The 24,545-nt window shown below is 39.6% G+C and overlaps 1 protein-coding gene across 1 annotated transcript in view; it reads left to right on the forward strand.

Moving 5' to 3' along the window:
• The window catches only part of slc2a15b (solute carrier family 2 member 15b), a 71,529-nt gene extending 47,282 nt beyond the window's left edge, over nucleotides 1-24,247 (forward strand). Inside the window, exons 8-12 of the mRNA XM_061987833.1 lie at nucleotides 3,190-3,300; nucleotides 3,395-3,496; nucleotides 3,582-3,657; nucleotides 15,593-15,720; nucleotides 23,883-24,247. Of these exons, the coding sequence (XP_061843817.1) occupies nucleotides 3,190-3,300; nucleotides 3,395-3,496; nucleotides 3,582-3,657; nucleotides 15,593-15,720; nucleotides 23,883-24,110 (645 nt within the window). The 3' untranslated portion in view covers nucleotides 24,111-24,247. The remainder of the gene's footprint in view (nucleotides 1-3,189; nucleotides 3,301-3,394; nucleotides 3,497-3,581; nucleotides 3,658-15,592; nucleotides 15,721-23,882) is intronic.
• The last annotated feature ends 298 nt before the right edge of the window (nucleotides 24,248-24,545 follow it).

A 24,545-nucleotide genomic window follows, 5' to 3' on the forward strand; every position in this document is an offset into this window, starting at 1 on the left:
TTATTATAAGCGCTAACACAGACCCACTATTTATAGTGGCCCCGTGATCACTCCTGTGTGTTCCTGTGTTTACATCATCAAGTGGTATGCTGCTTCCTGTAAGTTTATTGTAGATCATAAATCATGCACCTGGACAGAAGAAGCCTGAGTAGGTATTCCGACTAGTTGGTACACTTTGACAGCCGTTTAGGACCCGAAACCAGCAAGGACATGACACGAAAAGAAGCCTGGTCTCCCACCAGGCCACCCAGGTGGGAGACCAGGCGGTATAGCTCGGTTGGTAGAGTGGCCGTGCCAGCAACTCGAGGGTTCCAGGTTCGATCCCCGCTTCCGCCATCCTAGTCACTGCCGTTGTGTCCTTGGGCAAGACACTTTACCCACCTGCTCCCAGTGTCACCCACACTGGTTTAAATGTAACTTAGATATTGGGTTTCACTGTGTAAAGCGCTTTGAGTCACTATATAAATATAATTCACTTCACTTCACCCAACCCGCCTGCCTAACCATTTTGTTTGTGCCGATTATGGTCATTCTTCACATAAATGGGAACATATGAACATCCCAGCAGTCGGCATCCTAATGACAGCAGACCTTGAACAATAAGTGTTGTTTTACCATCGGTGATGAAAAAAAAAAAAGCAAACGTTGAAATTAATGATCAAAACACGTAAATATTAAATGTTACTGTAAATGAGCCCATTACTACATTACATATATACTTACATCATGTATATAAAACCCTAATGGAGGTGTTTGGATGTTTTTCTAAAGGCTATAGGCGGAATTCCGTGGCTCCCATAGGTTCCATTGTATGCAAACCTTTGATCGCATTTATTTAATACCTAGAATGCAAAAAAAACCAAAAAAAAACATCCATCGTCATGTCTGTCATAATGATTGTGAACGATAGGCAAAATTCCAAAATAGTGCAGTTCCCTTTTAAGTTAATTTGAGAGACAAGCATCCCCATTAACTTTCTTGGAACCTCCTATTTGGAATCATGATAACAGGACATCTGCTGATTGGAGTAAGTGTTGCCTGGTGTATCGAAAAATTCAGAAGATACTGGCAGCCGTTCAAGGCAACCCAAAGCTGCCAAAAAAGATTGAAGGATTGGCAGAGCTGTGAGCACTCTGACTTTTAATGATTTCTGAGTTAAATTGCAAACTGGACAACATCTTGCAGAAGCTGTCTGTTCTGCAAGGCGAAGTTCTAATCAATTTGAGGACCAGGCATGGACAATTACAGTAAAACATTTAATTTGTTTTCGTTCGCTCAAACACAAACATGATACCCCACGTCCCACGCCTTCATCGCTTCACCCCTCCACTTTGTGATGGACAACAGCTCAACGCCCCTGGTGGTGGCAGCTTCGGACCTGGTCCTCGCCTCTCCCTCCCTTTGCAAGTCTGGAGTTTTGTGTGTCGTCATATATGGCTATATGATGCCAGCAACACGTGACAAAGAAATTGGGAAAGGTGGCAATAAATACTGATAATGTTGAGGAATGCTCATCAAACACTTATTTGGAACATCCCACAGGTGAACAGGCAAATTGGGAACAGGTGGGTGCTATGATTGGGTATAAAAGTAGATTCCATGAAATGCTCAGTCATTCACAAACAAGTTTTGTCAACAAATGCGTGAGCAAATTGTTGAACAGTTTAAGAAAAACCTTTCTCAACCAACTATTGCAAGGAATTTAGGGATTTCACCATCTATGGTCCGTAATATCATCAAAAGGTTCAGAGAATCTGGAGAAATCACTGCACGAGAGCAGCTAAGCCCGTGACCTTCGATCCCTCAGGCTGTACTGCATCAACAAGCGACATCAGTGTGTAAAGGATATCACCACATGGGCTCAGGAACACTTTTAGAAACCCACTGTCAGTAACTACATGTGGTCGCTACATCTGTAAGTGCAAGTTAAAACTCTCCTATGCAAGGCGAAAACCGTTTATCAACAACACCCAGAAACGCCGTCGGCTTCGCTGGGCCTGAGCTCATCTAAGATGGACTGATACAAAGTGGAAAAGTGTTCTGTGGTCTGACGAGTCCACATTTCAAAATGTTTTTGGAAACTGTGGACGTCGTGTCCTCCGGACCAAAGAGGAAAGAACCATCCGGATTGTTATAGGCGCAAAGTTGAAAAGCCAGCATCTGTGATGGTATGGGGGTGTATTAGTGCCCAAGACATGGGTAAGATACACATCTGTGAAGGCGCCATTAATGCTGAAAGGTACATACAGTTTTTGGAGCAACATATGTTGCCATCCAAGCAACGTTACCATGGACGCCCCTGCTTATTTCAGCAAGACAATGCCAAGCCACATGTTACATCAACGTGGCTTCATAGTAAAAGCGTGCGGGTACTAGACTGGCCTGCCTGTAGTGCAGACCTGTCTCCCATTGAAAATGTGTGGCGCATTATGAAGCCTAAAATACCACAACGGAGACCCCGGACTGTTAAAACATCTAAGCTGTACATCAAGCAAGAATGGGAAAGAATTCCACCTGAGAAGCTTAAAAAATGTGTCTCCTCATTTCCCAAACATTTACTGAGTGTTGTTAAAAGGAAAGGCCATGTAACACAGTGGTGAACATGCCCTTTCCCAACTACTTAGGCACGTGTTGCAGCCATGAAGTTCTAAGTTAATTATTATTTGCAAAACAGTTTGAGTTTGAACATCAAATATATTGTCTTTGTAGTACATTCAATTGAATATGGGTTGAAAAGGATTTGCAAATCATTGTATTCCGTTTATATTTACATCTAACACAATTTCCCAACTCATATGGAAACAGGGTTTGTAGTATGGCCATAAACGAATTGTTGTAACGTTCCGCTATTCTCCACACGTGTACGTGCTTGCATGACCGCTTGGATGGTGATCATATTCTACCCACGGTTACTTAATCAACAAGATGCCATTTAAGTCACAAGCTCATCCACGCTGCATGGGAGATAAATGTTGCATCAGCGCCATGTGATTAATGAGGATACACAAATTAATTTCAAAGGGAGCTCTTGTCGGACGTTCTCATTGATGATAGCGACGCATCTCAAACATGCGAGTGACGTGACGAAAATGATTGCAGTGATAAATAACATGGAAATGCTTGCAGTTTAAAACCATCAACTATGGATTTTTTTGTGGTTTTTACGTATCGTGGTATTCTCATTTTCAGATCTGGTTCTACACAAATGATATATTTGAGAATGCTGGAATTCCTAAGCCTCATATCCAGTACACCACAGTAGGAACTGGGGCCATCGAGGTCATCTCTGGGATGCTGGGCGTGAGTATTCAGGACCATAATAGGATAACAGGATAATAATATTACCAATAGCTGACAAATAGATGAGGTGATGAGCTGGGGTCTTGTTTTGCAGTGTTTTACGATTGAGCGTGTAGGCAGGAGACCTCTGATGATTGGCGGCTACCTCTTCATGGCCCTCTGCTGTGCTGGCATCACCATTACAGCCCTCTTCCAGGTAAACGCCAATACTTTATTTTTCTCTGGCTATGATACTTTACAGTTTATAATAATTATCATGTGACAATCTGATGCAATCACAGGTTCACTTGGCTTTCCTGCGCTACATTAGCGTGGGCTGTGTTGTTGGCATTATCGGTGGTTTCTGCATTGGTCCAGGTAAATATAAACCAAAACCCTCTATATTTTCTCTCCATGTTAGAGTTTGTTTGCATCTCCAAGCAGTTCAGAAATTCATTCTCTGCTGGCCTAACATAACTAGAAATCATGATCATAATTAAAGATAAAATGATTGTTTTATTTATTTAAGTATTCATATTATGCTCCTTCAAGTGCTGTTGTTTTTTAGTTTTAGTTTGTATCCAATCAGAATTCAGCTAGCTTATGTTGCCATGCTGTACCAAATCTGCCAGAGGCCTACAGAATCAACAATGCAGGCGTCTATGCCAGTGGTTCTTAACCTGGGTTCGATCGAACCCTAGGGGTTCGGTGAGTCGGGCTCAGGGGTTCGGCGGAGGTCAAGACACACCCAACTCATCGTGTAAATAAAAACTTCTCCTTATCGGGCGTATTATGGATACGGCAACAGCAGATGTCACACTGATTTGCAGGTGTGTAATTTGTTGTGAGTTTATGCAGTGTTGGATTTGTTCTTTGAACAAGGTGATGTTCATGCACGGTTCATTTTGTGCACCAGTAAAAAAACATGGTAACACTTTAGTATGGGGAACATATTCACCATTAATTAGTTGCTTATTAACATGCAAATTCGTAACATATTGGCTCTTAACCAGTCATTATTAAGTACTTATTAATGCTTTAAACGGCATGGCCTTATTATAACCCTAACCCTCTAACCCTGACCCTAACCAAATAACTCTAAATTAAGTCTTTGTTACTTAGAATATGTTCCCCTAGTGTCCAAAAAACTCTAAATTAAGTCTTTGTGTCATGTCTGTGTGACCATGTTTTGTATTAGTCATGTTTTGTTTTGTTTAGTTATTGGACTCTTTAGTTTCTGGCTTTTCACTCCCTTGACTTGTTTCCATGGTTACCCATTAGTTTCACCTGGTTCACGTTTGGACTCATTGTGCACTCTTGTTTGTCACCATAGCAACCCATTAGTTTTCACCTGTCACGTCACGCACCTGTTTCACGTTTTGAGTCACACACCTGTTTTCGTTAATCATGTCTGTAGTATTTAAGTTCATTGTTTTCAGTTTGTCTTTCTGGCGACATCCCGCATTTATGCTTCTGCACACTCGACCCACACCCTTAAGACCCTTTCTGCTCTTTTTTCATGCCGGTTTCTCATCCAAGTAAGTTTTCTTTATTCATGCCATAGTTTGCAAGTTTTGTTTAATTGTTCATAGTTTCTGCCTTTGTGCAAGTTTTGTGTTTATAGTCAAGTTTTGTACTTCCGCCCCTTTTGTTTGATCCTTTTTTTTTTGCAGTTATAGTGTTTAAATAAATCATGTACTCCCCTTCACGCCACGTATGGTTCAAATCTTTTGCACCTTGGGAGAACAAACCACGCCACAGTCCCAGTCGTGACACTTTGTTACTTAGAATATGTTCCCCATACTAAAGTGTTACCAAAAACATATAACTTCGTCTTGAATTTGAAAAAAACATCTACGGTAGCAGGTCAAACCACTGCTCATTCAACTTAAAGAGATTTGGTTGCAATTATTTTTTCACGTTCATTTATTTTGTGTTTGTGTTTTTTCTACGTCAATAAACAAAAACAGAAGTAGCAGGTAAATCTACTGTTAAAATGTCGGTGACTGTACTTTTATTGAAAATTGCATGAATGTTCAAAATGAGAGCAGAAAACATTTCCTCTTGTTAATTTCGACCTAAAGCGTTGGTTGCGCTTTAATCAAATATGTTGTTTACCTGCTTATTTGTATCCATAAGTCATTCATACATACCATATTTTTCGGACTATAAGTCGCAGTTTTTTTCATAGTTTGGCCGGGGGTGCGACTTATACTCAGGAGCGACTTATGTGTGAAATTATTAACACATTACCGTAAAAAATCAAATAATATTATTTAGCTCATTCACGTAAGAGACTAGACGTATAAGATTTCCTGGGATTTAGCGATTAGGAGTGACAGATTGTTTGGTAAACATATAGCATGTTCTATATGTTATAGTTATTTGAATGACTCTTACCATAATATGTTACGTTAACATACCAGGCACGTTCTCAGTTGGTTATTTATGCCTCATATAACGTACACTTATTCAGCCTGTTGTTCACTATTCTTTATTTATTTTAAATTGCCTTTCAAATGTCTATTCTTGGTGTTGGGTTTTATCGAATACATTTCCCCCAAAAATGCGGCTTATACTCCGGTGCGACTTAAACTCTGAAAAATACGGTAATTATCTTACAAGAAATAACAAGAATATAGGAAACTTCACCTGCAGTATCAAGTCATTATTTCAGTCATTCTGGTAGAATTTTTTTTTGCTAAAAAGTTACTGAAATGATTTCAACTCACTGAGTTGTTTTGGATCGTATCGTTCTAAAAAAAAAAAAATATTGTCTCTAAATTGTATCGGCAACCACAAATTCTGAATTTAATCGAATAGTTGTTCAAATGAATACACCCCTAATATTTTACATATATAATGACTTAAGTAAGGCTTAATGTAGATCAGGTTATCTATAGCTGCTGGGAGAAGTTAACACATTTGTCACATGGTTAAAACGTGATTCTGAAGGGAATACTTTTTGTGGCCTAGCCTCACCTAGACCAGGGGTCAGCAACCCAAAATGTTGAAAGAGCCATATTGGAGCAAAAATACAAAAAAAAAATATGTCTGGAGTCGCAAAAAAATGAAAAGCCTTATGCAAGTCTTATAATGAATGCAACACATGATGTAAGTGTCTATATTAGCTATATTAGCCTACTATCAAAGGCTGACGCAAATCTTCGTTGACAGAAATGTTGTATTTTAATTTTTATTCTACACATTTTTACCATAGTGGAAAACATTGATAAAATGGAGGCTTCTCACAGGATGGGATAACTTTCGGAAATTACTAGCTCAGAATGGCCAAAGGTATAGATGTGTGTGTCCAAGTTAAAGGAAACGGCAGGCTGTCTTCTTCTAATGGATTTATTACAATCTTTGCAAGCTGGGTAACATTTGCTGTGGTCTGGAACAACATGGCACACAAGCAACTATGACAAATGCAGCCAATATTACATACAGATAATGTGTCATGACTCATGACACGTGCAAATATGAATTAAATACACAGAGGACATAAATAAAGGAACTTAAATGAGCTAAAAAAGACCTACAAATGATGCAATATGTACATACAGCTAGCCTAAATAGCATGTTAGCATCGATTAGCTTGCAGTCATGGATTGACCAAATGTGCCTGATAAGCACTCCAGCAAATCAATAAAATCAACAAAGCTCACCTTTTAAGGATTTGTACATGTAAACAAACTACGATGAGTTCAAGGATTGCTGAAATTAGTAGGACAAAACGGTGCTTATCAAATACCCTCATCAGTGAAGCATATATAACAGGGGTCTCAAACGTAAGGTCTGCGGATCAGGCTCGCAAACACTTTTATCCGGCCGGCGGAATGAGTTTGCTAAGCATAAAAATGAGCCAACATTTTTGAATGAAAGAACCTGCTGTTCTAAATGTGTCCACTGGATGTCGCAATAGCAATTATTTGTATCTTTGTAGATGATGCTACATATGTAAAAAAAAATAAACCACATGATGTTAGTGCACAAGTTGAGGAAAATGATCAAACTACATAAATAACATCCTGTAATTTGATTTTGATATGATTTTTTTATCTTGATAGATTGAAAATTAACACCAATGAGTTGACTGGTGAACATTATCACATCATTTATTCAGAAAGTATAAATAACGACAAATAAAGATAGAATACTATTAACCGCAACATGTAAGTGTAAAAAAAAACCAACAACATTATGATGTGTACATTTTCAGAATGTGCTTGTTCTATTTTTAAACAAAGAAAACAATCTGAAGTTGTCTTTATTTTTAAGTTATCGTGCCGTGATTTTGCCAGTCCGGCCCACTTGGGAGTAGATTTTTCTCCATGTGGCCCCCCCATCTAAAATGAGTTTGACATACCAGATGCATGACATAAAACAGTAGGATTTCTAACAATTAGGAAAGTTTATGTCATGTTTGTCCTCCTACAGAAAATATATTAAAACAAAAAAAAAATGTTTTCTTCATCTTTTTCCATTTTTCACACATCTCTGAAAGAGGTCCAGTGAGACACTAGGGCGGCGCTAAAGAGTCGCAAGCTGCTCTCGAGTCGTGGGTTGCTGACCCCCAACCTAGACTCTTTATCTAGCGGCACTCAGTTGAATTGAGTTCAAGACCTTCGTTATTATTGTATATTTTTGATAAATAATACATGTATATGTCATTACTTAACCCATGTTTTTCTGTGAGAATCACCCAGTTCTACTGTACCATAGTGTGGGGGATCTGTTTTGAACAAAAGCTAGGAAAGTCCATAGTGGAGCAGTTTGAAAAGTGAAAAATTGTAAAAAAATAATAATAATAATAATATCACAAAATGCACAATATAAGGAAAAAATACTAATTTTAAAACAAATGAAATGATCTAAAATGCTTTTGGTGGAAAAAGTTGAGACATACTTGTGCTGAACCAATATCGTGGAGCAGATTGAAAAATGAAAAATTGTAAAAAAAAATAAAAAAATAATTCAAGTATCACAAAATGCACAATATAAGGAAAAAATACTAATTTTAAAACAAATGAAATGATCTAAAATGCTTTTGGTGGAAAAAGTTGAGACATACTTCTGCTGAACCAATATAGTTGAGCAGATTGAAAAATGAAAAATTGTTTAAAAAATAAAAATTAAAAAATATCACAAAATGCACAATATAAGGAAAAAAATACTAATTTTAAAACTAATTAAATTATCTAAAATGCTTTTGGGGGAAAAGTTGAGACATACTTGTGCTGAACCACTATAGTGGAGCAATTTGAAAAATGAAAAATTGTAAAAAAAAAAAAATATATATATATATGTATATATCACAAAATGCACAATACAAGGAAAAAATACTAATTTTAAAACAAATAAAATTATCTAAAATGCTTTTGGTGGAAAAAGTTGAGACATACTTGTGCTGAACCAATATAGTGGAGCAGATTGAAAAATGAAAAATTGTAAAAAAAAATAAACTAAACAAATAAAATATCACAAAATGCACAATATAAGGAAAAATACTAATTTTAAAACAAATGAAATGATCTAAAATGCTTTTGGTTGAAAATGTTGAGACATACCTGTGCTGAACCAATATAGTGGAGCAGATTGAAAAATGAAAAATTGTAAAAAAAAATAAAAAAAATATTAAAATATCACAAAATGCACAATAAAAGGAAAAAATACTAATTTCAAAACAAATTAAATGATCTAAAATGCTTTTGGTTGAAAAAGTTGAGACATACTTGTGCTGAACCAATATAGTGGAGCAGATTGAAAAATGAAAAATTGTAAAAAAAAAAAAATATATATATATATATATATATATTAAAATATCACAAAATGCACAATATAAGGAAAACATACTCATTTTAAAACAAAAGAAATGATCTAAAATGCTTTTGGTTGAAAAAGTTGAGACATACTTGTGCTGAACCAATATAGTGGAGCAGATTGAAAAATGAAAAATTGTAAAGAAAAAACAACATATATATATCAAAATATCACAAAATGCACAATATAAGGAAACAATACTAATTTTAAAATAAATGACATGATCTAAAATGCTTTTGGTGGAAAAAAGTTGAGACATACTTGTGCTGAACCAATATAGTGGAGCAGTTTGAAAAATGAAAAATTGTAAAAATATATATATATATATATATATATATATATATATATATATATATATATATATATATATATATATATATATATATCACAAAATGCACAATACAAGGAAAACATACTAATTTTAAAACAAATGACATGATCTAAAATGCTTTTGGTGGAAAAAAGTTTAGACATACTTGTGCTGAACCAATATAGTGGAGCAGTTTGAAAAATGAAAAATTGTAAAAAAAAAAATATATATATATATATATATATATATATATATATATATATATATATATATTTATATATATATCACAAAATGCACAATACAAGGAAAAAAATACTAATTTTAAAACAAATAAAATTATCTAAAATGCTTTTGGTGGAAAAAGTTGAGACATACTTGTGCTGAACCAATATAGTTTACTGACACCATGTATATTCCAGCCTTCCAATTGAGATCAATTAGTGTTTTTGTCCTTTGTACAAGGCAACACTGCCGCCTCCTGGACACACACAGGACTGCAGCCTACCCTAACTCCCCCCTCCTTACACATGCACAGCCTGCACACAGATATTGTATTTCATTAGTCTTGTAAATGAGGAAATCTTAAGTGGCACACTACATCCATTCCCACAGTCATTTGTACACTCAAAGAGTTGAGTGAAGTGAATTAAGAGGCAATCATTTACAACATTGGGAGCCATGTGGAGTGGGCCTGTGAGGATGATGAATTGGGGAGAATCCGCCGTACACAACGTCATCCGTCAAGCCGGCAAAAATCTATACTTTAGTGCACGGACGAGGGTTTCTGGTGCCGCAATTAGACTTTTAATGGCTCATTGTTCATCAGCTCGCCGTGATGAATGCAGCTTCTCTCAGACGGAAGCTTGCACGCACCATGACGCCCCCCATATATACCACAGATGTTGACAAATTATGGCCGAGTTATTAGCTTGACAATATTAAGCCTTCATCTGCGCAATTATAATGCGCAGATAACGAGGACGGCATTTGTAATACTTAATGTGGATTTTTTTTTCTTTTTTCTTTTTTTGCTAATGCATATTTTTCCGTCATCACTTTCTCTTCTAACAATGAAGGATTGTGCGTTTAAAGGCGGTCGACAATCTCAAAGACTCTGGTCTGAATGAATTGCCAAAGTCCTAAAGAAACTCATCTGCTCCCTGCGCTTTGGTCCTTTTCCAGTCGCTGTGTAACATAGTCTACCCGAGGGTTGTACGGTATACCAGTATTAGTATACTTCCATGTCACATCATGACATTGCTGGTTTACGGGCAGACGAGCATGTTCGGCAGTGCACAATCACAGAGTACTTACAAGCAGACACAGTGTGTAGACAGAAAAGGGAGAACGGACGCATTTTGGCTTCAAAACTAAAGATAAAGGTGAAGTTATAACACTGAAACGCCCCCAGGAAGAAGTGCTTTAAGACATGGCTAGCTAGCTAACCAGCTAACGTCCATCCGCCGTTGGCAGTGTTTTAGCTACTTCTAAATCACTAATCATTGTCTCCATGACGACAAATAAAGTATGTTTCTTAAAAGTATCATCAAAATGTAAACAAATGCCATTGGTGGATCCATACCTAAGATCCACTGTAATGATATCAAGTAGAGGCACGTATCTAGTCGATACTACTATGATTACGTCGATATTTTTTGGCATCACAACATCTTCTTTTGTTTTTTTCAAATGTATATTATGTTCATAAACTCAGGAAATATGTCCCTGGACACATGAGGACTTTGAATATGACCAATGTATGATCCTGTAACGACTTGGTATCAGATTGATACCCAAATTGTAAAGCATCCAAAAAACAGAAGAATAAGTGATTATTACATTTTAACAGAAGTGTAGATAGAACTTGTTGAAAGAGAAAGTAAGCAGATATTAACAGTAAATGAACAAGAAGATTAATCATTAATGTTCTACCACTTGTCCTTAATAATGTTGACAAAATAATAGAATGGAAAATGACACAATATGTTACTGCATATGTCAGCAGCTAAATTAGGAGCCTTTGTTTGTTTACTTACTAATAAAAGACAAGTTGTCTTGTATGTTCACTATTTTATTTAAGGACAAAATTGCAATAAGAAACATGTTTAATGTACCCTAAGATTTTTTGTTTAAATAAAGTCAATAATGCAAATTTTTTGTGGTCCCCTTTTTTTTAGAAAAGTACAGAAATAATTTTAGTACCGGTACCAAAATATTGAAATCGTTACAACACTAGTCTACCCGTATTGAAGCACGTACCGAAACATGAGGGCGGCGTAGCAGCATGGTGAGGGCCCGCATGCAGTTGTTTAGGGCAGTGGTCCACAACCACCGGTCCGGTGACCGGTACCGGGCCTTGACACATTTGCTACCGGGCCGCACAGAAACATTAATTGATTTATAAACTAACACATTTTCTCCAACTTAACTTTTGTCTGTCCCACTAAACACACCAATAAGTTCGTTTTAAAAAATCGCAAAAAGCCGCTGCCTGACCAGGGCTCAGAAAATCTGTAGAGACTCCTCCCACCCCCACCAAGGACTGTTTTCACTGCTGGACTCTAGAAAGAGGTTCCGCAGCCTCCGTTGCAGAACCTCCAGGTTCTGTAACAGCTTCTTCCCTCAGGCCGTAAGACTCTTGAACGCATCATAATAATCCCTTCAATTCCCCCCAAAAATGGATTAACTCGCTGGAATATAAAGACAATATAACATACATCCATAAACGTGGATGCATATGCAAAAGTGCAATATATTTATCTGAACAGTAATCTATTTATTTATATCTGCACTTTATTGCTCTTTTATCCTGCACTACAACCAGCTAATGCAACAAAATGTTGTTCTCATCTGTACTGTAAAGTTCAAATTTGAATGACAATAAAAAGGAAGTCTAAGTCTATAGATGTATATTACAACTCCTGACAGGAAGTACATTAATGCACATTAATGAACATATACACTTTTAATGTGTCAGATTGTAGCCAAAGGCTAATTTTCATCTGCAGTGTCATTGTATATGGCAGGGGTTCTTAACCTGTTTGACCGCAGGACCTACACGACAGAGGGACCCGGGGCCCATTCCAATATTAACACTGAATTAGTAATCTTACTCTTGATTTTGATCATATTACATAAAATAAAACATTTATTTATAAAATATCTGACCTACTTACAGTTCCCTACCTTGTAAAATGACATGTGTTAATCACAAAGATTACATTATTCATTTAACAAATAAACCTTAGGCTTAGGTCAGACTGATTAGACAAAATACATTTACATACAACATAGACTATGTTCTGCTAAAATAAATACACTAAATTAATAATAAATATGTTTTTTTAACTAAACTTTCAATCAAATTAAAATGCAAATGAAAATGCCACTTTAGTCATAATTTTTGCACTTAAGAAATTTCTCTATGAATTTCACTCTGGTTGTTTTATATTGTCATTACTGCCACAAGTGGTAGAAAAGTGTATTACCGCTAAGTACCGCTGTGTCCTATGCGGACCACAGCTGAAAAAACACATATATTACATTCTAGGGGGTGCTCGCGGCCCAACACTGGGCCCCGACCCTATGGTTAAGAAACACTGGTATATAGTATATGCTATCAACCTGCCGGCGACCATCTTTTTGCAAAGAAACACACCCAGGACTCCCATTATTTCAGCGTTATAGTGTGTTGATTTTTCATGCTAATCTTTTTGCTGTTTTTATCTGCCACACGTGAAAAGCCGATCCGTGAAAATAATGCATACATTAAACTGGTCGCTGGTGGAAAAAAGGTTGGAGACCCCTGGTTTAGGGTCACAATCACATTTTTGCATGTCAAATTGTTTTTTTTAATATCTTTTTTCAATAACTTATTGTATTTGGATATTTGGAGGGTTCAGTCTGATTCACAAACAGGTTTTGAGAAAAAAAAATGACATTTAATTGAGAATATTTAATTATCCGAACAGGAAGTAGAATTGCAATTGCCATTTGAGTAGGGCTAAAATTAATGAAATTCAAATTGAGAGTGTTGGTGTATTCCAGAATACAGACAGTTGTACATATCTCACACACATATTACTACTCTAGTCCTATCTGTAACAGCAGATATTCTTTTTTGCAGTGGCGGGTCGTGCATTTCCCATCTAGGCCTTCAGTGATGTCTTTCTTAGTCCGACTTCTATAAATACCACTCAAAATACCATCATTTTTGTCGCCACATGACCACGGCTTGTAAAATACTACACAGAAACACACTTGCGCATTACTGCGCATTGAATCACCTCAATTTGTCACTAGTGTACAAAACGGGCTATTTTTTGGCGCATTTTAAAAATCAAGAAACTCGCATCGTACGTGGTACTGTCAAAACTAAAATAATTGTGAAAAACATATTACCTGTGAAAAAATACAGTATATTTGAACTCACAATACAGCTCGTAGTTTGTTGATTTGAGTGGAAGTGGCAGGCAAACTGTTATATCTGTCCCCTAACCCTAACTCTAACCCCTAACCCGTTTTGTTTTTGTTTTTGTTTTCTACCGCTTGTCGCTGTCAAGGTCAATTATAAATGGTAAAAAAAAATAAAATCCACTTTACCTCTTCGGTTAATCTTTTTGGCGTGCAGCGAAAGGGGGAAGGTGAGGGGGAGGAGGCAGTGTGGACAACACTGTGGATTCTTCCTTGTATATTGCACTATAGCATAACTAGAACAATTATGTAAAAAGGCTAAAAAAAAAAAAAAACTCAGTCGCTAACGACAGTACTGCTCAGCTGACTGAATGAGCACCGGAGATCGATCAGTCAATGAATGTGCTACCGGGCACAAAATGGCTGCCCCTGTGGGTAGACGAAAGGTTTGTACACAGAGACGAAGTCTGTACAACAAAGCATATTTTTTCTTTAGTCTGTTGTTCGTTTATTCAAAAATGTGTACAATGAGGAGTTCTGTCACTAATAACGATGACATTGACAAGTTATTGGGTTAAGATGTGGAGATGTCGAAATCATAGCCAAGTTAATTAGAGTGACATATACACTTTATTGAGACCTAATACTAACATTCTGCCATAACAAACATAATAATTAGAGATGTCCGATAATGGCTTTTTTGCCGATATCCGATATTCCGATATTGTCCAACTCTTAATTACCGATTTCGATATCAACCGATACCGATATATACAGTCGTGGAATTAACACATTATTATGCCTAATTTTGTTGTGATTAAACAATGTAAATTTACCATGAATTGATTAACGTGGACCCCGACTTAAACAAGTTGAAAACGGAATATGTACTGTACTGTGCAATCTACTAATACAAGTTTCAATCAATCAATCAAAAACAAGGGTTTTCCAAAATAAGAGAACAACTTCAACTCAAGTTATGGAAAAAAGTGCCAACATGGCACTGCCATATTTATTATTGAAGTAACATAATTTTTTTTTAACATGCCTCAAAACAACAGCTACAAAAGCAATGAAGGCACACAACTTCAGTCCAGAGTATACTAGAGCCAACTTGCCAACCTTGAGACCTCTGAATTCGGGAGATGGGGGCGGCGTGGTTTGGTGGTAGCGGGGGTGTATATTGTAGCATCCCGGAAGAGTTAGTGCTGCAAGGGTTTCTGGGTATTTGTTCTGTTGTGTTTATGCTGTGTTACGGTGCGGATGTTCTCCCGAAATGTGTTTGTCAATCTTGTTTGGTGTGGGTTCACAGTGTGGCGCATATTTGTGACAGTGTTGAAGTTGTTTATACGGCCACCCTCAGTGTGACCTGTATGGCTGTTGACCAAGTATGAGTGGCATTCACTTATGTGTGTTTTAAAGCCACATATATTATGTGACTGGGCCGGCACGCTGTTTGTATGGAGGAAAAGCGGACGTGACGAAAGGTGACGAATTTCAGGAGAATGGTTGCCCCGGGCACTGAAATTCAGGAGTCTCCCGGGAAAATCGGGAGGTTGAAACCGATACCGATAATTTCCAATATTACATTTTAAAGCATCTATCGGCCGATAATATCGGATATGTATTATTAGATACATTTCTAATAATAATGTATCTTGATGTATTGTGCATGTGTAACTAATATGATGTTTGATTGGCATACAAACAGGCTTAGTTGTTGATACAAAGATTTCCTTTGTATTGATCTTTGCATGATCTCTGCAGCTGGCGTTCCTTTCCTGATCACTGCTGAGCTGTTCAAGCAGTCACACCGACCGGCCGCCTACACAGTAGGAGGTTGTCTCAACTGGTTGTCCAACTTCACCATCGGTTTCGTCTTTCCCTTTCTTGAGGTCAGTTCTACTTTCAATTCATCCAATGGTACAGTGCAGACATGGGCAATTATTTTGACTCAGGGTCCACATTTTTTGGGAAAAATTCAAAGTGTTCCTTAAAAAAGGGAACCAGACACACATACAGCAGAATGCATGACACTTTTTACGGCTAAAATTTTGGAAAAATTAAGAATAAAAAATAAAAAATTACATATGAATAAATACATATATATATATATATATATATATATATATATATATATATATATATATATATATATATATATATGTATATATATATATATATATGTATTTATTCATATTTTATAAAAAATAAAAAAATAAATATGAATAAATACATATATATATATGTATTTATTCATATTTTATAAAAAATAAAAAAATAAATATGAATAAATACATATATATATATATATATATATATATATATATATATATATATATATATATATATATATATATATAAATATATATATATATATTTATGTATTTATTCATATTTTATTTTTTATTTTTTATTTTTATTTTTTCCACACTTTGAACATGTGTGGGTTGTTCAGCATTAGTAAAACAAGGTGAATGCTGAACACACAAAACAAACACTCCCAATATGATTGATAGAGGAATGCTAAAAAATATTATGACAGACCACCTCAAAAAACTGAATGGAATGTTACAGCCTTTTTGCTAAATAAACAGATATGCATGAAAATAAATAATGTGGGATTTGTAATATTACCTATGAAAGACCTTTGTCTTCTTAGCAATTGAAAGGGGATTATTTTAAAAAGACAATAAAGTTTCATTATTGATCACTTTCTTGTAAGTGCGTGTGTGGTCGCCATGTTTGTGTTATTTATATTTCTGTAGTCCTGCATGCATTATTGAGTTAAATTAATTATTTGTTGCTTGATGAACGCTTGGGCCTACTGCGCTACTGCACTTTGGTGTTGGTCATTGTGGTGGTGTTTAATGAATACTTGGGCCTACTGTGCTACTCTACTTTAATTTTTCTCATTTTGGTTGTGGTAACCATGTTTGTGTTGTTTGTATGTCTCTTGTACTGCATATATTAAGTCAAACTATTTATTTTTTGAATTGTCATGAAAATATGTTAATTTGTTGAATTAGAAAGCGTCATTTACATTCTGTCATTTGCAGCACCTGTGACGAGAGCATATAGGGGCGCACAGGTGAAACTAATGGGACAAATGTGGGGTTGAGAGACTGGCGGTAAAAACAGTTTTGACCACTTCTGACGCAACACTTGAGCCTTAGTTTTGTTTGTAGCTTTCTATGCAGTTAAAGTTGTTTTTGTTCAAATTGAATGGACTGTTGGAAAGAAGACCTTTTTGCAAATAAAGCTATTTTTTGAGAGACTTAAGTTGGAGTCGGAAGTGCACCACCTGGGCTCAGCCCACGGCATTTGGTGTAGAACCTAGGAAAGGCCGATACAGTGTGGATCTGAATAGTATCGATACCGTGGGCAGTATAGGCATTGCAATGATACTAGCATGATTAGACCAATATTTTTCATTTAAAGTCTTCATATATGTTTTCGTTGTTGTGGTGCTGAAATATATCATCCATATTTATGTATTGTTTGTACCGCGACCCCAAAAGGGATAAGCGGTAGGAAATGGATGGGCGCATGGATGTTTTTCAAGCATGGGAAGAAGTGGATGATATTCATTCAAATTCCATCCATCCATCCATCTTCTTCCGCTTATCCGAGGTCGGGTCGCGGGGGCAGCAGCCTAAGCAGGGAAGCCCAGACTTCCCTATCCCCAGCCACTTCGTCCAGCTCCTCCCGGGGGATCCCGAAGCGTTCCCAGGCCAGCCGGGAGACATAGTCTTCCCAACGTGTCCTGGGTCTTCCCCGTGGCCTCCTACCGGTCGGACATGCCCTAAACACCTCCTTAGGGAGGCGCTCAGGTGGCATCCTGACCAGATGGCTCCTCTCGATGCGGAGGAGCAGCGGCTTTACTTTGAGCTCCCCCCGGATGACAGAGCTTCTCACCCTATCTCTAAGGGAGAGCCCCGCCACCCGGCGGAGGAAACTCATTTCGGCCGCTTGTACCCGTGATCTTGTCCTTTCGGTCATAACCCAAAGCTCATGACCATAGGTGAGGATGGGAACGTAGATCGACCGGTAAATTGAGAGCTTTGCCTTCCGGCTCAGCTCCTTCTTCACCACAACGGATCGATACAGCGTCCGCATTACTGAAGACGCCGCACCGATCCGCCTGTCGATCTCACGATCCACTCTTCCCTCACTCGTGAACAAGACTCCAAGGTACTTGAACTCCTCCACTTGGGGCAAGATCTCCTCCCCAACCCGGAGATGGCACTCCACCCTTTTCCGGGAGAGAACCATGGACTCGGACTTGGAGGTGCTGATTCTCATCCCAGTCGCTTCACACTCAGCTGCGAACCGATCCAGTGAGAGCTGAAGATCCTGGCCAGATGAAGCCATCAGGACCAAATCATCTGCAAAAAGCAGAGACCTAATCCTGCAGCCACCAAACCGGATCCCCTCAACGCCTTGACTGCGCCTAGAAATTCTGTCCATAAAAGTTATGAACAGAATCGGTGACAAAGGGCAGCCTTGGCGGAGTCCAACCCTCACCGGAAACGTGTCCGACTTACTGCCGGCAATGCGAACCAAGCTCTGACACTGATCATACAGGGAGCGGACCGCCACAATCAGACAGTCCGAAACCCCATACTCTCTGAGCACTCCCCACAGGACTTCCCGAGGGACACGGTCGAATGCCTTCTCCAAGTCCACAAAGCACATGTAGACTGGTTGGGCAAACTCCCATGCACCCTCAAGGACCCTGCCGAGAGTATAGAGCTGGTCCACAGTTCCACGACCAGGACGAAAACCACACTGTTCCTCCAGAATCCGAGGTTCGACTATCCGGCGTAGCCTCCTCTCCAGTACACCTGAATAGACCTTACCGGGAAGGCTGAGGAGTGTGATCCCACGATAGTTAGAACACACCCTCCGGTTCCCCTTTTTAAAGAGAGGAACCACCACCCCGGTCTGCCAATCCAGAGGTACTGCCCCCGATGTCCACGCGATGCTGCAGAGTCTTGTCAACCAAGACAGCCCTACAGCATCCAGAGCCTTAAGGAACTCCGGGCGGATCTCATCCACCCCCGGGGCCTTGCCACCGAGGAGCTTTTTAACTACCTCAGCAACCTCAGCCCCAGAAATAGGAGAGCCCACCACAGATTCCTCAGGCACTGCTTCCTCATAGGAAGACGTGTTGGTGGGATTGAGGAGGTCTTCGAAGTATTCCCTCCACCGATCCACAACTTCCGCAGTCGAGGTCAGCAGAACACCATCCGCACCATACACGGTGTTGGTAGTGCACTGCTTCCCCTTCCTGAGGCGGTGGATGGTGGTCCAGAATCGCTTCGAAGCCGTCCGGAAGTCGTTTTCCATGGCTTCCCCGAACTCCTCCCATGTCCGAGTTTTTGCCTCCGCGACCGCTGAAGCCGCACACCGCTTGGCCTGTCGGTACCTGTCCGCTGCCTCAGGAGTCCCATGAGCCAAAAGAACCCGATAGGACTCCTTCTTCAGCTTGACGGCATCCCTCACCGCCGGTGTCCACCAACGGGTTCTAGGATTACCGCCACGACAGGCACCAACTACCTTGCGGCCACAGCTCCAATCAGCCGCCTCGACAATAGAGGTGCGGAACATGGTCCACTCGGACTCAATGTCCAGCACCTCCCTCGTGACATGTTCAAAGTTCTTCCGGAGGTGGGAATTGAAACTCTCTCTGACAGGAGACTCTGCCAGACGTTCCCAGCAAACCCTCACAATGCGTTTGGGCCTGCCAGGTCTGTCCGGCATCCTCCCCCACCATCGCAGCCAACTCACCACCAGGTGGTGATCGGTAGAAAGCTCCGCCCCTCTCTTCACCCAAAACATGAGGCCGCAAATCCGATGACACAACTACAAAGTCGATCATAGAACTGCGGCCTAGGGTGTCCTGGTGCCAAGTGCACATATGGACACCCTTATGCTTGAACATGGTGTTCGTTATGGACAATCCGTGACGGGCACAAAAGTCCAATAACAAAACACCACTTGGGTTCAGATCCGGGCGGCCATTCTTCCCAATCACGCCTCTCCAGGTTTCACTGTCGTTGCCAATATGAGCGTTGAAGTCCCCCAGTAGAACGAGGGAATCACCCGGGGGAGCACTCTCAAGTACTCCCTCGAGTGAATCCAAAAAGGGTGGGTACTCTGAGCTGCTGTTTGGCGCGTAAGCGCAAACAACAGTCAGGACCCGTCCCCCCACCCGAAGGCGGAGGGAAGCTACCCTCTCGTCCACCGGGTTGAACTCCAACATACAGGCTCTGAGCCGGGGGGCAACAAGAATTGCCACCCCAGCCCGTCGCCTCTCACTGCTGGCAACGCCAGAGTGGAAGAGAGTCCAGCCCCTCTCGAGAGAACTGGTTCCAGAGCCCTTGCTGTGCGTCGAGGTGAGTCCGACTATATCCAACCGGAACTTCTCTACCTCGCGCACTAGCTCAGGCTCCTTCCCCCCCAGGGAGGTGACGTTCCACGTCCCAAGAGCTAGCTTCTGTAGCCGAGGATCGGACCGCCAAGTGCCCTGCCTTCGGCTACCGCCCAGCTCACATTGCACCCGACCTCTATGGCCCCTGCTATGGGTGGTGAGCCCATTGGAGGGGGGACCCACGTTGCCTCTTCGGGCTGTGCCCGGCCGGGCCCCATGGGGACAGGCCCGGCCACCAGGCGCTAGCCATCGTGCCCCAACTCCGGGCCTGGCTCCGGAGGGGGGCCCCGGTGACCCGCGTCCGGGCGAGGGAAATCTGAGTCTCGGTTCTTGCATTTCCATAGAAGTCTTCGAGCTGCTCTTTGTCTGATCCCTCACCTAGGACCTGTTTGTCTTGGGAGACCCTACCAGGGGGCATGGAAGCCCCCGGACAACATAGCTCCTAGGATCATTGGGACACGCAAACCCCTCTACCACGTTAAGGTGGCAGCTCAGAGAGGAGTTCATTCAAATTAAAGAAATAAATAATCCAAAACATGACTGAGCGTGCCGCCAATTCGATAAGCAATTCAAGCGTATCGCTGCTTCTCTGCTCCATACTGAAGCAGAATGAGTCTAACGCCAGTCAAAGAATGTTAAAAATAATATCTAAACAGGAGACATTTATCCATGAAAATGTGGGAAAGCTGAAGATGGTGTGTTTGACAGAGAAGCAGCTAGAAGAAGATACAGTCAAAGTCCACTCTCCAAAGTAAATGCTGCACATTATAATTACATTACTTCATAAAATTACTGCAGTTGTTAGTAGTGATTTTTAGTATACAACATTTCTTGTATAATTTTTTTTTTCCTTTTTAAAAGAAAGCTAAAAGCAAAAAGTATCTGTTTTTACTTGTATTATGGACATTCCAAAAACGCACCAAGTTGGTCAATTGCAGTTTTATTAAACATTTTTACAGTAAATCTAAGAACGGGTTAACATTAACAACAATCTCCTTATCTTCAACCAGTCAGTTTCTGATTTATTATTTAGTTTTCAAAATAAAAGCTGATAAAACCTTTGGCTCTACAGCCAACATGTATATTAGTTGTTAACATTTTTAACTATCTTAAATGTGTAAAAAATAAGTTTACATTAAAATAAAACACTTTTAAATTTAATGACAAAGGATGAAGACACAATGTGAAGATCATAAACCCAACTTTCTATCATTCTTGCAGTAAAAAAAAAAAAGAAGTATTTGGACAGTGCCGCTGCTTTAAATGACTGCTCTCTTCTCATTTTCTTCTTCTCTTAACACACCTGACTGAGACGACTCCTTTTTTTGCAAGAAACTGAGTCCACTAATGTGAGCTTCTATGACAGTGCCTCAGACTTGATTGGCATGGACTTCCCAACCATAAACACGCATGTTATAATGCACGAGTGTGATGTGCGACATGCTGTAAATCGAATATATCAAAGTGCGATACAACACTGAGATGCTGTGACATGTGAGTAAGGGCTTTGATTCCCTGCAGGAACTCTCTTCTGAGCACGAGAGCTGCATGATTCTGAAAGAAATTTGATTTTCTTGCTTTTTTTTTTCTCACACACACACCATGTTCAGGGCCACGTTCTTACGTTTGAAAGAAATCCCACTGTTTTACTATCATTTTTATTAATCTTTGTCTACTGTAGTTCTGCTTCAAAGAAACTTCAAAAGACAGAAACTAATCCATTAGATCAACAACAAGGCTCACTCCCCAGTCCCCATTACAGTCATTCATGACCAAAAATCAATAATTAATGCGATTGCTCCTCACGTGAGCGGATGAATGATAGCTACTGCAGTTCTCGCCAGCCAGGGCCAGTTGGCTATGCTGCCCTGGTCGCTGGGTGATGGTTACAGTGTTGCCATTTTACAGTGCACTGTTAGTGAGCCCTTCATTAAAACAAGCACTTATTTGGGATACAGCTCATCCCTTGAACATATTCAGGACTTTTTTCTCATTTTAGGATTTTTTTGCTTTTTTTTGGCCATCATTTTTGATTTTCCGTATCGAAAAAAAAATCCTCAACACATTTCTTTCAAGGTGAGTTCTAAAAATCCAAATTGAAGCGTCTTTGTAGGTCAATCAGATGCTGCAAATTAATTTAAACTCAATTTGTACCAGTAGACAAAAATGCCCAATTATAACCACTATTTTGTATTATTTATTTTTTGTCATCACACAATCTAATCAGGCATTTTATAGAAGAGAAAATTAGTGTGTGAATGCATGTGTATGTGTGTGTGTGTGTGTGTGTGTGTGTGTGTGTGTGTGTGTGTGTGTGTGTGTGTGTGTATGTGTGTGTGTGTGTGTGTGTGTGTGTGTGTGTGTGTGTGTGTGTGTGTGTGTGTGTGTGTGTGTGTGTGTGTGTGTGTGTGTGCGTGTCCGAAGAGCATGGCAGCGCAGTATGCAGGTAAACCTGACACTGCAAAAAATGTATAAGTGCATTAAAATCCATTTTATTACTAATTGTCGTACTAATTTGATGTACTTATTCATCACTAGCATACCAATAATTATCATGTGGAAAATAAGTATTTTTTTGTGTTTGCTGAAAATTAAAAAACTTTTTTTTTAAATGATTAAAACGGCATATAGAGGGTCAAAATAATAATAATGAAAAAATAATAATTATAATTGGTAAGAGAATCATATGGCCTCATTCCTGGGTGGATCTAGCCTGGGCCTATTGAACTAATCATTTTGCAATGCAGTCTTCTAAAAATGATGGAAAGCGTCACTCTACATTGCAACTGATGCTGTGGTCAAAGTTGGAATTGGCACAAAACACATTTTAAGATATTCGACACTCTACTGCCATCTGGCGGCTAAAGTGAATAGTGCAGCCCCCTATTTTGTCACGTTTCATGTGTCAAGTAAACTGCAATGAGTGGGGCTGTCGTGATCCGTTGCCCGGATCATGTTTTGTTTAGTTTTTGACTCCCTCAGTTCCTGTTTTGAGCACCCCTGGGTTTGTGTTTTGGTTGCCAAGGGTGCAGACTGGTTTCACCTGCCTCTGATTAGTGTTTGGCACGCTCACCTGCTGCCGGGCACTAATCAGAGAGCTACTTATTCCTGTTTTTCGCCACACACTGTCTGGCTTTCTTATTTGCTTCCACGCAACAATTACGACGGCTCCTAATTTGATTCCTGAGCTAAGCTTCAGCTTTTTGTTTACCTGTTTACATGCTAAGCTTTTCTTGTTCGCTATTCCGTTAGCTTCCCGTGCTATCAGCACGCTGGTTCTCTTTCAGTTCAGTTCAGTTTCAGTTTATTTCGAACATGCATACGATACAATGTAATGCATCACACTCTTGTGTTTGTATCCCGCATGATTTATGGACAATAAATCACTTCCTTACCTGCACCTTGCCTCCGGAGTTCCGTCTGCGTCCTGGGAGAACGATCTTCGCAGTAATATGTGACCCCGCCATTTTTCAATCTATGAGTCCTTTTTTGTCTATACTTTAACACAAGGTGTTTAAATAAATTGTACATGAAATCGTAAACTAAAACAAATAAAATCATTTTTGATTTTTTTAACGGGGCCTCACTGAGCAACTTTTCTCCTTTTCCCTCCGACTCCAGCTGGCCACCGGTCCTTACTGTTACCTCATCTTCTGTGCAATCTGCTTGGGAGTGGCGGTCTACACCATCTTCATCATCCCCGAGACCAAGAACAAAACCTTTATGGAAATCAGTCAAATGTTTGCCTCCAAGAACGACATCCTTGAAGAGGAGCTGACATCCAACGGGCACCTGAAAATGTCTCAGATGAACGGCTACGGGACTTTGGACTATCATGGCATCAAGTAAGCGTGGGGACAAATGTGGACCCACTCGCTCTGTGACTGGACTGTGTTGCCAGGTGTAAGCCTGGCAGAGGTACGAGGTTTGAACAATCGATACTGTAGAGACAATAAATGCTAAATTGTCTTCTGCCCACGTGTAAGACGAAGATCACATGGCAAAGCGCCTCTAATCGAGCGTGCAAAGCATTTTAACCAGTTTTTCTGCCTTTTTGCCGCAATTTGTTCCCCAACATTATCCTCACATACAAACCCTGTTTCCATATGAGTTGGGAAATTGTGTTGGATGTAAATATAAACGGAATACAATGATTTGCAAATCCTTTTCAACCCATATTCAATTGAATGCACTACAAAGACAAGATATTTGATGTTCAAACTCCTAAACTTTATTTTTTTTTGCAAATAATAATTAACTTAGAATTGCATGGCTGCAACATGT

This window comes from Nerophis lumbriciformis, linkage group LG27 (assembly GCF_033978685.3).
Source record: "Nerophis lumbriciformis linkage group LG27, RoL_Nlum_v2.1, whole genome shotgun sequence".
In the NCBI taxonomy this organism is placed as follows: Eukaryota; Metazoa; Chordata; class Actinopteri; order Syngnathiformes; family Syngnathidae; genus Nerophis; species Nerophis lumbriciformis.